Genomic DNA, 14,794 nt, shown 5'->3' on the forward strand with positions numbered 1-14,794 from the left:
TCAATACAGGATCTTCGCTGATATTTAAAATACAGATAAGTGAACATATTAGAATTAAAGGTCACGGGTAACGTACTGTCTTTGAAATACTGAGACTTCGGTGAACATGAATAATGTATGGATAACTTCTTAGATTTCTAGTAAACATCCAGAAAGGATAGTGAAAGGTTATCGTTGATAATAAATACCAAAGTGTACAATAAACACAGCACCGGTAATCTATAATTATGTCAGATTGTAAATTTGACTAAACCTGATCGAAGTTCATTTGTTACATTAAACTAGTTGGAAAAAAAGGCAAAACCACCCCAAGTAAAATGTACACCCGAGGACGCGAGTGACAGGAGAAATGGCCAATCGTGAGACTCTATGGAGTTCCGCGGTCCTGGGCTAAATATAATACTCTCCCTCACTTCGCCAATAACAGAGCTGATCGGCTAGACATTCAGCCATATTGGCCAATCAGGTAGCGGTCGTTTGACATAAGGCGTTGTCGCAGTATCCAAGCGGAGGTCGGGTGTCGCCTGACCGGATGGTTGAAGTTTTGGGTACTGACTGGAGTTTTGTTTTATATATTTTTTTTATTCCCTGGAGTTTGCAAATTATATACTGGCATCTTTTGATAACTTTGCAAACGTCCCTCGACGTCATCCCCACCTCGTCGGAGGGTACGCTTGAGACAAAAACGGAGAGGCGGAGAATATTTCTGCACCCCTACCGACTGTGAGCCAGGAATCCAGCTGAGGCGAGCGAAGCCATGGGGAACCAGGGTATGGAAGATCTGATCCCGCTTATCAACAAGCTCCAGGACGCCTTCAGCTCCATCGGGCAGAGCTGTAACTTGGATCTGCCACAGATCGCCGTGGTCGGCGGGCAGAGTGCCGGGAAAAGCTCAGTCTTGGAAAACTTTGTTGGCAGGTAATTAGGGGAACGAGTGCTGACGTGGGGAGCGCGGACATGGCGTTCGGGGCGCATCGGATTCTTCCCTCGAGCTGAGCGTCCTGGGAGAGCTGCTGTCCGTCTCGAAGCGTCCCTATTCACGGTCGTATCCCACGCTTCTTCTCTCATCCTCGGGAAAGTATTAGGCCGCCTGGGTCACAGTTGCGCTAGGGCTCCGGGCTGGAGCGGGGTGCTGGTTTAAAAATAACGGAAAAAAACTGGACGTGGTTGTTTACGCATATGTTAAAATGAGAAAACTATGAAAAAGTTTGAAGGGGAATATGGCATGATTTTTGTTTTGTTATACACGCACGGTGTTGTGCGTGGGTTCTCGGATAATGCAAGATTGGCTGTCGCCGGTAATTTAAAGTGTACTAAGTAGCGGACTCAGTGTAACTGTGACGGTAGAAATTAAATAGTTAGATATATTACTGAAGTAAAGGCTCTTTACTGAATATACTACCGTTAAAGTGGACTAGAATTTTTCGGCCGGCCGGCGTAAGCGCATCTCCTCAGTTTTAAGGAACTTTTCTCACGCTCGTTCCTCCTGCTGTCCCTGGCGGCTCCCAGCCTGCACTCACGAGCTTTCTGGTCTCTCTGCCCGGCTCGAGCCGGGTCCCCGCGGCCACCCCGTGCCTAGTGAGCTTTTCCGAAGGTCGCGGTGAGCGAAGCTTCCTTTACGGTTTTACAGCTGCACATGCAAACTGTTGAGGTATTTACCTGAGTTATTTTAATGTTTGTGTTTGTCGTTTTTTTTGCCAACCCAAGCGCACCACATAGGCTTGATGGCGTTTGAAGGGCATCTAATTGCCTAACTGAAACTTAACTGTGACGCTGTGAAAAGTCGGATGCTGCCATATCACAACACGGTGTACTGAGACTCATTTAACATCTGCATGTAGAGCGAAAAACGCGTCGATATTAGGCATTCGACAAAAAAAAAAAAAGAATTAATGCCCCTAGACACTTTTGGCCAACGTCGCATAAGTAGCAGTGTTTTAATACGGCTCCTTCGCTTGAAGGAAACTGTACTGCTGTACTTTTGCATTTTAGTGCACTGCCGCACATGCGACCCGGTGTGGTGGCTTACGTACATGGTTTGTGTTTGCACTGATCAGTGAGTGACGGGGAAATTGATTGGGCCTGGTGCCCAGAAGCTGGTGGCCTAGAACAGCCCGGTCCTGGCGCACATGAACAGTGACGTCATGGGAGGAAGACACTGACTCAGGACCATCTCTAGTGTCTAAATGTATATTTGAATGGGTCAGTGTCAGTGTAAGCTTGTTGTTCTGACGTTTCCCTCTGTAGGTGTCATATTTGATGCTGTCCTGTGTGCCTTTTATTGTTTTGTTTTTTTTCTCTTTCTTTGTGGTGTTTCTTTACAAAGAGCAATGACCCTTAACCAGACACTCCCTACCTCTGAAACTACTGACTCTCAGTTCTTGGAACCATTTCTTTTTTCCTCTCCTACTTTTCAAATGAATCATACATAACTGGCAAAACTCTTCATCTGTGGAACTAATCTGCCTCAGGCTGGTCACCCGTGTTTGGAGTGCGGCGCGTTCTCATGCATCACCTGGCTACCTGTGTGTCTTTGATTTATCATCTCACATGTGCAGAGCCCTCGGTCTGAGGTGATGCAGCAGTATCTGCATGACAGCCCCATAATGCCACTAACTGGACAGATTGAGGTCAGAACCCTTCGCGGTGCTGGCTGGGCACTGTGGCCTGAACAATGACCCTTCAGTCTGCCGCCTCTGTCTTTCTTTGTATAATTACTCTTTGATTCTTCTGTTTTTTGTTTGTCTATTCTTATGTTCAGTCGTGATTCTTAACTGCGCAAAGTGCTGCTGCCATAGTGGTTGTGCAAATAACAACAACAACAAATTTATTTTTATATAGCGCATTATCACAACATTGAACATAATTGGCCATACTTGTATATGTTACTATGTTCATTTGACATGGTGCTGAATGGACTAACTTGGTTTGCACAGATTAATTGTTTAATCTGTCCAAGTGTAAATATTTAAATGTTTTTTTTTTTCAGAGCTTTTTCTTTTTTTTGAGAGAAGTTGCTTTTTAAAAATGTTTTACCACTAACCTAAATTGACTTATGTGGAAGTCATTGTATTTTGGGTACTTCTCTTGCCTTTGTGATGTGAGGGAAGTGTCATACTCTGTGAGTTAGACCCATCTTGAACATTCCAGGTTTTGCAGTTGGCAGTGCTTATGGTGGTGATTGTTTTTCCCTTTAGCACCATTGACCTGGATTATAATGTTGACTGACTGGGTGTAATTCTGTCATCACTGTAGAAACTTTAACCGTCTGTAGCCTAAAAATCAGACTTTCGTAAATAATGACTTCCAGAGCAAGGAAGGAAAGGGTGCATATAGGGAGGAATGGAATTTCTGCACTAGTATTGCCAAGATTTGCATGAGGACCCTCTTGCTCTAGATGTTGGAGTTTTGGCACTGTGCATGTCGCATTAACTGGGTCTAGGACCAAGGGATGAATTTCATCAGAATGCTGTTACCCTGTCCCGGCTGCTTTTGGAGGCTTCCCTGCCTTTTTACGTTCTTCCTGGGTGTGAGACGCAATCTCTCTCAAGGGGAGAACATCACTGGCGTTAAAAGCATCTCTCTGAGAGAGACATGCAAAGCAAATGCACCATTGAGTGCTAACTGTCACACACGAGTATCAGTCATGATGGCCTTTCGGGTTTTGCTGTTTTCAGTCCCTCGCTCCCTTTCACATTCTTATCCATTGTCGTTAAAGGATTCCCTGCTTTTCCACTTTCATCTGGTTTTGGGCTGCAGTAACTCCTCCCTGTCCCCTCGACTGTCCATTCGGTCCACGTGTCAGTCTGGTCTGAATGAAGACCGGCAGCTTGATGCCATAATGGGTCCCGCCAGTGCTGCTCCCATCATGGCATGCACGTCCCAGTACTGTCTGAAGTGACCGTTTCCATGTATAATTCATTGTGCTTCTGGATGCTTAAAATGCAATAGGCTCAGAGGCTCTCTAAAGTGGTTTGTGTAAAAATGGCCCTCTTTCAGGGAAGAGAAGACAAAGGTTGATTGAAACCAGCATTGACTGGTTTGAGTTTGGTTTGCAAGTCTTATTCTGCATGTTTTAATCTGTAGCACGTTTAAAAATGCAGTTCAGTTTCAGTTGGAATGTTTTTTGGAAAATATGCGCATGGTGAAAACAGCTGTAGATGGCATCAGTTTGGTTCATGCTTTGCCTTTTTTTTGCATGGCATGGTAGTCTTCAAACCATGGTGGAAAAGTGGGTGGGGCAGTATACCGCCTCTGGGGTGGATGTCCTTCCAGTCTGACCAGTCACAGCACTCTAGCTACATGTCTGTTACACTCTTCATCTTTGCTGAATATTTGTGGTTGATCGCCGCTGTTGCATGCATTGCCGTTCATCAAGCATCGTGGCTGCAATCATTAAGGCCTATCTCCCCTGAGAGACACTTGGAGGCCCTTTCTGCAGGCAGCACAGCAAGATTTTTTAATTTTTTGTTTATTGTACAGTGTATGAAGTACAATAAAATTCTCACTTGAATGCCTTCTCCACAGACTACAGACAGTGAGCGGGCAGTGAGAGGGGTCTCAGGCAGGAGGGCAGGCAGAGAGGGCTCAGGAGAGAGAAGCTGCAGCAATATTAGAGAATTGGTAATAAGTAATGGTAAAATAAGTGTTGGGGCAAAGTTACGAGCCTGGGACAGATCAGGACAAAAGAGAAGTAGCTAACAGCAATGTAGGGATTAGTATTAATAATGTACTTTAGTGTGTGTGAGTCTCTTGGCAGTTAGGGTCATCATTAAATCAACTACACATTTGTAGAAACGCTCAACATGGTTTTTCTCCAGGGAACCTCATATAACGTCATGCGCCTTTATTTTCATGTCTGACTGATGTGAATGTGTGTCCTTAATCCGCTGTATCAGTAGTAATCCTCCACACGTGTTATGTGGGACTGACTGGTTTGAAGTTAGATTAACCTTCAGGTACTCGCCCTGGCTGTCAGAGCAGGTGGGTGACTGGGTTTTAGCACTTTTCACAGCTGTGCGCCTCGCTGCCCAGTAATGTGTGTGTGTGTGTGTGTGTGTGTGTGTGTGTGTGTGCGCGCGCGCGCATGTTTGTCTGTCCTTCTGTCTGTCCATGTGTGGTCATATTTATGTGGACATTTGGTCCCCCCAGTATGATTAGTAACCTGTTATGATTTTCAGTCCCCACAATGGGAAACTCAATGAAACATCTGTGACTCCAGTTTAAAAAAAAAAAAAAAATAAACTAAAAATGTCTTCTATTTTTTGTTTGGTAGCTTATGGTTAAGGTTATGGCTGGGTAGAGGTTAATGTTGTCAATGTTGGGATTAGGGTTATGCCCATGGAAATGAACTGAGAGTCATAGAACTGTGTGTGTGTGTGTGTGTGTGTGTGTGTGTGTGTGTGTGTGTGTGTGTGTGTGTGTGTGTGTGTGAGAGAGGGAGGGAGGGAGATGGGAATTCAAATTCCGATCAGGCTGTCCAATCAATGACTATGTGACACCATCACTCGCTATATGTGGAGGCCAAACTCCAGCCCCCACTTCTGCGGCTTCGGGACATGCAACCTGTCTGGTTGTTTCTGCCCAGCAGCAGCTCTACTCCTTTGTCAGGCTATTTGGTCATGTGTGCAGTTAGTAAATAAATGCCATCATTCATGTAGAGGAACCATCCATTTTTGTTTTGGGAAATGTGTTATTTTAGATAACCGGGTCATGCCTTATCTGAAATTATCATACAGAAATATCCTATATCACCTAGTTATAGGTTTTAAAAAAAAAAAATTTTGGGGGTTAAATACTAGCTTTACTCCATTGTCAGTGTGTGTCAGTATCGTATCATTTTATTTGTGCTGTAAAACTGAACGCACTTGTAGAACGTCGTCCGATACACAAAGTGGGTGGTGATTCAATGGCGTCATGGCAATTAGTGGGTGATACTTACCAGGAAACTAAGCAGTCCTTTGTTTAAGCTCTGCGTGATGCAAAATGTGGCGCTTTTTTGTGGGGAATTTGTCTGTTACGGCACCACGTGGTCCTGGAGGTGTGGCTTCAGCTGGTGGTGTGCGGAGCATGTCCATTCTGTTTGAAGATGTATGCGGCCGCCTGTGCTTTCTAAGCCCCAGCTGAATGCTGGCTGCGCAGGCTATCAGCCCGAGCTCAGCGCTTGGTGAAAAACGCACCGGCCTTCCTAAATGGGCTCACTGTGCACTTCCATGCTCTGTGACAAAGGGCTTCCTTGTGTCTCCCTCTTGCTCCACTGTAGGGACTTCCTTCCCCGGGGCTCCGGCATCGTCACCCGCAGGCCTCTCATCCTCCAGCTGGTCAACTGCGGTACAGGTGGGTTTCTGCCGCCCCACGTCTACCTGCCTGCTCACCCGGCTTCCTGCTCTCCCACTGCTTGTCCTTCTGCACCACTGCCTGGTTTAATTGTGTCCCATGTAGCACTACCTATCACAGATAATCTGGGTTACTTACGTTTTCATAATACATATTACAGGAATTATCCCTTCTGAATCCCTGGTAACCTTTCGGCCTGGTATTACTGAGATTTTGGTAGCCCAAAACGAATTTTGACTGGCCCAAATAAAGACTATTTAAAACTTAGATTTATTTTCGAAAGCAATAATAATAATAAAAAGATAAAATAAAAACCTGGGGCACAGCGTGGTGACGCGTCCTTCCGCATCACGGACATCACAGGAACGCCTAAAGAAACAACTCCTCATTCCCTGCAGCTGCACATCCAGGGATAATATTTCGATTGAGAATTTGCCTTTAAAACACATTCACTTATGTGTGATTAAGCCACATTTGTTGTAATAACAGGCAGCATAATTTCTTAGCGTTACCGTTACATGATGAAAATAATATGATACTAAACAATACAGATGTTCCTCTACTTACAAACCTTCAATTTACGAACTTTCAGACATGCAAACGATGAGGACTGTAAGTCCAAATTGTGTTCATTGGGCTCCCGTTTCCTGTCCGAAGCAGCTGTGTGCCAATTCCGCCCAGTACGACTTCTGCCTGCTACTCCCGCCGCGCAGCAGCGTAGCGTGCGTACTCCCAGCATCCTAGTTCTTCGTACTTGCATGTACCCTTAAAATGATGTGGAATAACGACGTATGAACATTTCAAGTTACGAACAGCCATTCGGAACGTATCTCAGTCGTAAGTAGAGAAGCGTCTGTGTGTAATAAATGAATAATAAGCAGGCGGTTTATTTTGTACTTTCCTATGTCCACACTGAAAAATTTTGTACTCCAGTTTTCATACCCAGCCATAAATGAATAAAACCTCCGGTATTATCCACGATGTTTAAAAAGCAGCTAATTAACAATATCTTTATCACGTAATGGGTGGCTCATAACCATTTTGCTTTCAGTGTGAGTCCCATCCACTAATATCCATTTTCTCTTCATATACTTTGCTTTTAATTTGCTTTTATATGTTAGTTCAGTACACCTAGTAGTGTACTGAATATGATTGGTGTATTAATATGGCCATACTTGACTTATTTTGCTTGTCTTAATGTGCTGGGAGTAATCTATTATCATGACTGACAATGCACCAAGATGGCGGTGGCGGCAACAGGCAAATAGCGACGAGAGAGCTTGATTGTCTAAGGACATTAGGATAGCAATTTTGTGAGCCCTGTATAATAATACATAATAATATAATAATGATAATAAATAATAATAATGATGATAATAAATAATCCATCCATCCATTATCCAAATTGCTTATCCTACTGGGTCGCGGGGGGTCCGGAGCCTATCCCAGAAGCAATGGGCACGAGGCAGGGAACAACCCAGGATGGGGGGCCAGCCCATCGCAGGACACACTCACACACCATTCACTCACACATGCACACCTACGGGCAATTTAGCAACTCCAATTAGCCTCAGCATGTTTTTGGACTGTGGGGGGGGAAACCAGAGTACCTGGAGGAAACCCCACGACGACACGGGGAGAACATGCAAACTCCACACACATGTGACCCAGGCGGAGACTCGAACCCGGGTCCCGGAGGTGTGAGGCAACAGTGCTAACCACTGCACCACCATGCCGCCCTAATAATAAATAATGAATAATAATAAATAATGAATAATAAATAAATACTATTTATTCATAATATGAGGTTTACCATAAATTCTCTCTGCTGTTTATTTGGCTTTTTCTGTGTGATGGTGTTTCCTTGTTATGTAAGGGATAAAGGAATTGGGCAGTTACTGGTTTTATTGCTGGAGACCTTTTGCATTGCTTTTTTTTTTTTTTTTTTTTTTTTTAAAGCGGATGATTACTCTCTTCAATGTTGGTGGTCTCGTTTGTCCTGGTGGCCAAATGTCCTTGCTCTCTCTCCCTGCAAGCTGCATCCCTTTTGTTAGGTGGTGATTAAATTTGGATCAGGTCACATAACACCTTTTTGTTTATATGTTGATGGAAAGCCTATCCTTGTCCCCATTTCCAGCTCTCACGGTGGTGCAGGTTTTGGTTTACACTCACAGCCGGTCAGCCAGAGCTATGACCTTTGGGCTGTGCTCCTTGGCAGGCCATCAGCCGTGGCTCGACACTGGTAACCTCTAGGTGCAGTTCTGATTGCAGAGCGAGACACTCTCTGCTCTGTGTTAAGCTTGTGTTCCAGTATGCTGTTGGTGTCCCCAAATTGCACTGCTTTTGTTATTTGGGGAAATCTGTGCTTAAGTTGGTAGAATGACGGGAGTTTCAACTTTGGGTGCAACATGAAGGCTTCGATTAGCAGTCCTCGTCTCCACAAGTTGGTTTCTACAGCCGCATCTCCACATGTTCTCTTGCGTGTTCCCAGCCTGGTCACGTGATCCCGTTCGCAGAGGAGTCAGCCATTAGTGTTTCAGTCATGATTCTCATCTATCCAGGGCAGCAGGTGGCGCACTCATTAGGGACCCTGAAGGTTTCCAGTTCCCAGAAGCTCCTGCAGGGGATGAGTTACTGCAAAAGAATATTCAAGAATTTATGTTGGCAAGAGATATTTATTCTGTGGGCGGGGGAGGATAACTTGGTTGCTTTGACTTGAACTTCCTCAGACAACATCATTGCTCCGTAAAGATCATGAAGTTTTAGTCACCCTTTCTCATTTTGGTTGTGTGTTTTGAGTGCAGTTCTTTGCTCTCTTTGGGTGTCTCTCTTCCTGCCGTGTCTTTTGTGTGGGTCACAGGATGTCAGCATAGGGCTTGGGGCTGGGGTCCCCCCTGCATTAGAAGTGCCAGTTAACCTGACTGCAGGTAAAATAGCAGCAGCGTAACCGGTGCCACACTGGGAGAACATTTAGACTCTGTGGGGTGTGGAAGCTCAGCTCTGGTGGTGCTGAAAGACCCCAACAGAAGCCATGCTGTCGGGCTGACCCGACAAAACAAATTTGTGGCCTTCGTTCTCTCATTTAATGCCAAGTTTGTCACAAACAGTGATGCGCATGCATGTATTGAAGTGTCAGTGTGTTTTCCTGCCTTCACCCACCTGTCTGGATGGCCCTCTGTAGAGTATGCTGAGTTCCTGCACTGCAAAGGCCGCAAGTTTGTCGACTTTGATGAGGTGCGACTGGAGATTGAGGCCGAGACGGACAGGATCACGGGCTCCAACAAGGGCATCTCGGCTGTCCCCATCAACCTGAGGGTGTACTCCCCCAACGGTAACACACACCCTTATGCCTCATAAGCATCACCTCTACAGTCGACTGTTGAAGTCAGACACACACAGGTCATGCCCCTGCTCATTCGCAGTGCTGAACTTGACCCTGATCGACCTGCCCGGGATGACCAAGGTGGCAGTGGGTGACCAGCCCATTGACATTGAGCATCAGATCAGGGACATGCTGATGCAGTTCATCACCAAGGAAAGCTGCCTCATCCTGGCTGTCACACCTGCCAACACTGACCTGGCTAATTCCGACGCCCTCAAGGTTGCCAAGGAGGTCGACCCACAGGGTAGGATTCACCACCCGGCTTTGAAGCAGGACTGGGGGCAACCACAGGACCTAAGAGAATTAATATACGAGTAGGACAGTGCTTATTTCCTGGGCTGTTTGTCTGCATTATGTCAGGAGTATTGTTCTTTATATTTAATGTAATGATTAGGGGAGAAATACTGTTGCCATGGTGATGGTGGTGATGTATCTGATGCCCCCCCCCCCCCCATGTCTCAGGGATGCGCACCATCGGTGTAATTACCAAGTTGGACCTGATGGACGAGGGTACGGATGCCAAGGACGTGCTAGAGAACAAGCTGCTGCCTCTGCGCAGGGGTATGTAAACGCAGTGTCTAATGCTGGCGTGTATGTGCACTGCTGCGCAGGGGTATGTAAACGCAGTGTCCTTTGCACTGTCATGTTTGTGTCCTGCTGTGCAAGGGTACGTAAATGCAGTGTCAGTCATGCTGGCATGTCTGCGCACTGCTAAACAGGGGTATGTAGACCGTGTCGGTCACACTGGCCTGATTGCGCACTGACACGCATACCGTCAAATGATTACACACACATACTATGCTGTTGTGGTCAAAAGTTTGCACAGATATTTATGTCGTGGCAGTCTTGCACTACTCGTATCAGTGAATTTCACTGTTCTTTTTCTGTTGTGAAATAATTGTGAACCACAAATCTTCGTTTTTTTTATTATTAAACATGTCACACACATTTAGAATTTTTTGTGGGCTTTCTGAAACCAAAGGGTCATAATTTATAAATACCTTCTAGCTGATAGTTTGAGGTTCTGAAGAACTCTTGGGTAATCCTCCTTCATTATGTAGCAGAACAGCCCCAGGGCATGATGCAGTCACCAAGCTTAACAGCTGGTTTACCTCTCCACCTCCAAGCAACTCTGTTTTGTTTCATCTGACCTTAAAACCCTTCACTTGGAGTCGTTTTCTTTGTCCTTGTGATCAGCCACAAACTTCTGTCGAGCCTGAACTTCTTACATCGCAGCCTCTCAGGCAATGGCGACGTGAAACTCCCTCGACTGTGCAGAGTGCTGCTGGTGTTTTAGCAGCTTGCACTTCATAGCAGACCTGGTTCTTGGTTCTTGGGTTGCATCTGACCATCCAGAACAATGTCCCGTCATCTGAGGGTGATGGTTTGAATCTTCTTCTAGACCTTGGGGAAAGGACTACAGCACCAGATCAGTTAATAACTGTTAGTACAACTTATCTTGGCATCTGAAATTGTTTTGAAATGGTTCCAAGAGACGTTCATGACCTGCGTAAGTCTACAGTCCCCTTTCTCCAGTCAACACTGAACTCCATGGACGTTCGCATTGGCCTTGACACCAGTTTAAATGACATTATGGAACCTTCACCGCTGTTTAATTAATAATCCAAGTAGGTATATGTGTATTTTCGATCCCATTTAGCAAATGTAAAATTTAGTAAAATTTTGCTAAAAAAAAAAGAAATCCCACAATAAATGAAAATAATAAAACTAAATCTGAAGTTGTTGTTAATAATAATAATAATAATAATATTATTATTAAAGATGTATGTTGTACAATCATTCTGCCACCGAAAATGCGATGGAGTTGTGGAGAATATCGAAAGCCCAGTACTTTTCATAACAAGCTTGTCAGTTTTTGTAAGTGTATATAAACTTTTGACCACAGCTTGAGGTCATCTGAACCGTGTGTCAGCGAAGCCTTTCAGGGGTGACATCCTGTTCTAGTTGATTCCCGCACAGCCTTAGCTGTAATGGCTCCCTCTTCCCATTTTGCTAACTGATATAAATGGCATCTTCCTGCCGCCGCCCAGGGTGACTAAGACCCTGTTCCAGCTCCTTTGTGCCCTGCCCTTCCACATTTGCTGGAAGCGAAAGGCCTGACTCAAGGTTCAATGCTGCCACCCACAGGTTACATTGGGGTTGTCAACCGCAGCCAAAAGGACATCGATGGACGGAAGGATATCCGAGCTGCACTGGCGGCTGAGAGGAAGTTCTTCCTCTCGCACCCGAGTTACAGACATATGGCTGAACGCATGGGCACACCTCACCTACAGAAGGCCCTCAACCAGGTAGAGGGTGCTGCCTGTGATTGCACTGCCTTTTCCTTCTGAGACCTGCTCTTTTTCATTTAATCCTCATGGTTTGCGTAGCTCTTGCTGTCTTAATCCATCGTTTCCCTTAAAATGAAATGTTAAATCATCAGCTTTTTCATACCACTCATGGACATTTGGACACTCGGCTGCGGTTTTGATGACATACAGACGTGTTTGATTGTGATGGTTTAAGGGAATGAAGGTGCCTCCCTCACCCCCTCTTGCCCCCCCACCCCCACCCCGGTGCCCCCACCACTATAGCAACTGACCAACCACATCCGGGACACCTTGCCAGGGCTGCGAAACAAGCTGCAGAGCCAGCTGCTGTCCCTGGAGAAGGAGGTGGAGCAGTACAAGAACTTCCGGCCTGATGACCCCACACGCAAGACCAAAGCTCTGCTACAGTGAGTGCTCCAGCGGTCTGCCGATGGTCTGTTATGCTGATGGCCTGTTGTGGAGGTCTGCAGACGCACACGCATGGATTTGGAAATGCTGCCCCACAGGATGGTACAGCAGTTTGGTGTGGACTTTGAGAAGCGAATTGAGGGCTCTGGGGACCAGGTGGATACGGTGGAGCTTTCAGGAGGTGCCAGGATCAACCGCATCTTCCACGAGCGCTTCCCCTTCGAGTTGGTCAAGGTACATCCCCAGTTACCCCCGATTAGTACTGGTGTTTGTTACTATAGTTACACCTAACAGACATTGTAGTAAAGTGAATACGGCGTGTTTACTGCTAGTGGGGCTTGGACAGTCTCCTTGCACTGCCTGTGTTTGCCCTGACACCTGTTCAGAGTGGGTGCTGAGCGTTGTAGACTTGCCAGTCCACAGGACAGCAGCAGGTACCGCCTGCTTGACGGCTACATAAACAGTGCTGTGGGAGCCCAAGCCCTGATTGGTTGTCTCTGCTGCCAGAGATCTTTTCTTTGACCTTCAGATGGAGTTCGATGAGAAGGAGCTGAGGCGGGAGATCACCTATGCGATTAAGAACATCCACGGAGTGAGGCAAGTGTGTGGTCTAGATGGGCCATCTCGCTGCCACGTCCTGCACAGTTCCCATCACCTCAGCCCCTCTGCATCTCTGTGCCATGGCCTCTCCTGTTCTGCCTCTGCCTCTGCCTCAGCCTCCAGTCTCCGTCTGTCTCCGTCTCCCTCTTCCTCTGACCCCACCTCTGTCACCCCAGAGTTTGCTGCTTATTCCTCTGTTAAACCACCGTGTTTGTCGTCTTTGAACACAGTCCAGCTTTGACAAATGAGTTTGTCTTTTGTGTGAATTCTAAACCTTTCTCTCTTCTCTCACACCCCCGTTCCTCTTCTTTTCCACCGCCGCCCACTTTGCTGTCTGTATGTTCTTTGTCTATAATGTTTGGGTGTGATCATTCATGTGTTTTTTTTTTTTTTTTTCTGTGTGTGTGCACATGTGCTTTGGTTGTCTGTGTGTCCACCTGTCTGTTTCTGTATGTTGTCTGTGTTCTACATATGTCGTGTAAATATGTGGCCTCTGACTGGGGTTATTTAAATGTTTGGTCTGCACCCCTGTGTTTTGTCTGCATGTCTGGTTGTGTAAATGTTTACTCTACACACACGCATGTGTAAATATTTTGGTCTGTGTGTAGGACGGGCCTTTTCACTCCAGACCTGGCTTTCGAGGCCATTGTGAAAAAGCAGATCATTAAACTGAAAGAGCCTTGCATCAAATGCATTGATCTGGTCATTCAAGAGCTCATCAATACGGTCAGGCAGTGCACCATGAAGGTATCTCCGCAAGGAGGCTTTGCTGAAGGGGGGCACCAGGGGCTGGCCAGCTAGTCGTGCTGCCCCGAATACCTTCTCTTGGTGTGTCCGTTTAGGGCAGTTCCTCCATATGTGACATGAATCGGTGTTTCTCAACCCACAGTCCCTGGAAGAAGTTAGTTGGTCAGTAATTCAGCACCGGTCTGGGGCACCAGCGTTCCTGACCGCAGTGTGCTGCTCGCTGCCTTAATGGAGATGTATGTATGTGCACCCAGAAGTGTGACTGACAGTATTACTGCTACACTCTTCCCTCCGCGTGATAACCTGCTATTGGAGAGAATTGTAGCTTTCACAGTGGAGCAGGGTTGAGAAGCACTAATGGAAATGTTACCGTACAGTGTAGAAAAGCTGCCCCAGCTAATACGAAATTAACCTTCTAAAATCTTGAGCTTAATACAAATCCAAGCGCCATGTGCCCCACCCCAGCTAAAGTTGTGTTTTGGGGAAGTTAGTAGTGGACTGTATCTGCTCAGGCAGGCTGCAGGTTCCCCCCCCCCCCCCCCCCCCCCCTTTTATTTTTGAGGGGTGCCCAGCCCTTTGTGTATGACCCCGTTATGGGTCTAGACTGAATTTATGTCCTTGGAAAAAACAAATTCTATGAGTTTGACCACAAGTATTCTGAGTCCAGCTCTTTCTGGGTCTTCACCTGGGCAGCTCCTGGCTCAAGCCCAGTTCATACCCTCCGTCAGCATCTCCTATGGTGGGAATTTGGCTTATTGTGGTGTTGCATCCCTTTCAGGAGCTCAGCCCTTGACCCATACCTTTAGTGCTGGAGATTAGGTCTCATGTGAGAACCTGCAGCTTGTGCCTGTGATGGTTCTCACGTGTTGGTTTGTGTTGTGTTGAAGTGGAAGTGCGAACTAACTAACTAAACAAAGTACCTTTTTGTCTCCTATTTTTCTTGCTGTCTTCTGTCTCTCTTGTGTCCTCACTCTATCTTTGCTGTAAGTAC

At 46.2% G+C, this 14,794-nt stretch overlaps 1 protein-coding gene across 2 annotated transcripts in view; it reads left to right on the forward strand.

The window, feature by feature from the left end:
• The first annotated feature begins 456 nt into the window (after positions 1–456).
• Positions 457–14,794, forward strand: part of LOC125741755 (dynamin-2-like) — a 31,237-nt gene continuing 16,899 nt past the window's right edge. The window contains exons 1-10 of one of the 2 annotated variants that reach the window (XM_049013057.1): positions 462–918; positions 6,263–6,336; positions 9,518–9,667; positions 9,759–9,962; positions 10,181–10,279; positions 11,867–12,027; positions 12,313–12,455; positions 12,555–12,690; positions 12,986–13,053; positions 13,665–13,803. In XM_049013057.1, the coding sequence (XP_048869014.1) occupies positions 758–918; positions 6,263–6,336; positions 9,518–9,667; positions 9,759–9,962; positions 10,181–10,279; positions 11,867–12,027; positions 12,313–12,455; positions 12,555–12,690; positions 12,986–13,053; positions 13,665–13,803 (1,335 nt within the window). In that variant the 5' untranslated portion in view covers positions 462–757. Of the gene's footprint in view, positions 919–6,262; positions 6,337–9,517; positions 9,668–9,758; positions 9,963–10,180; positions 10,280–11,866; positions 12,028–12,312; positions 12,456–12,554; positions 12,691–12,985; positions 13,054–13,664; positions 13,804–14,794 lie in introns of both variants that reach the window. The other variant, XM_049013058.1, reaches the window with a different exon arrangement.

This window comes from Brienomyrus brachyistius, chromosome 5 (genome assembly GCF_023856365.1).
Source record: "Brienomyrus brachyistius isolate T26 chromosome 5, BBRACH_0.4, whole genome shotgun sequence".
NCBI lineage: Eukaryota > Metazoa > Chordata > Actinopteri > Osteoglossiformes > Mormyridae > Brienomyrus > Brienomyrus brachyistius.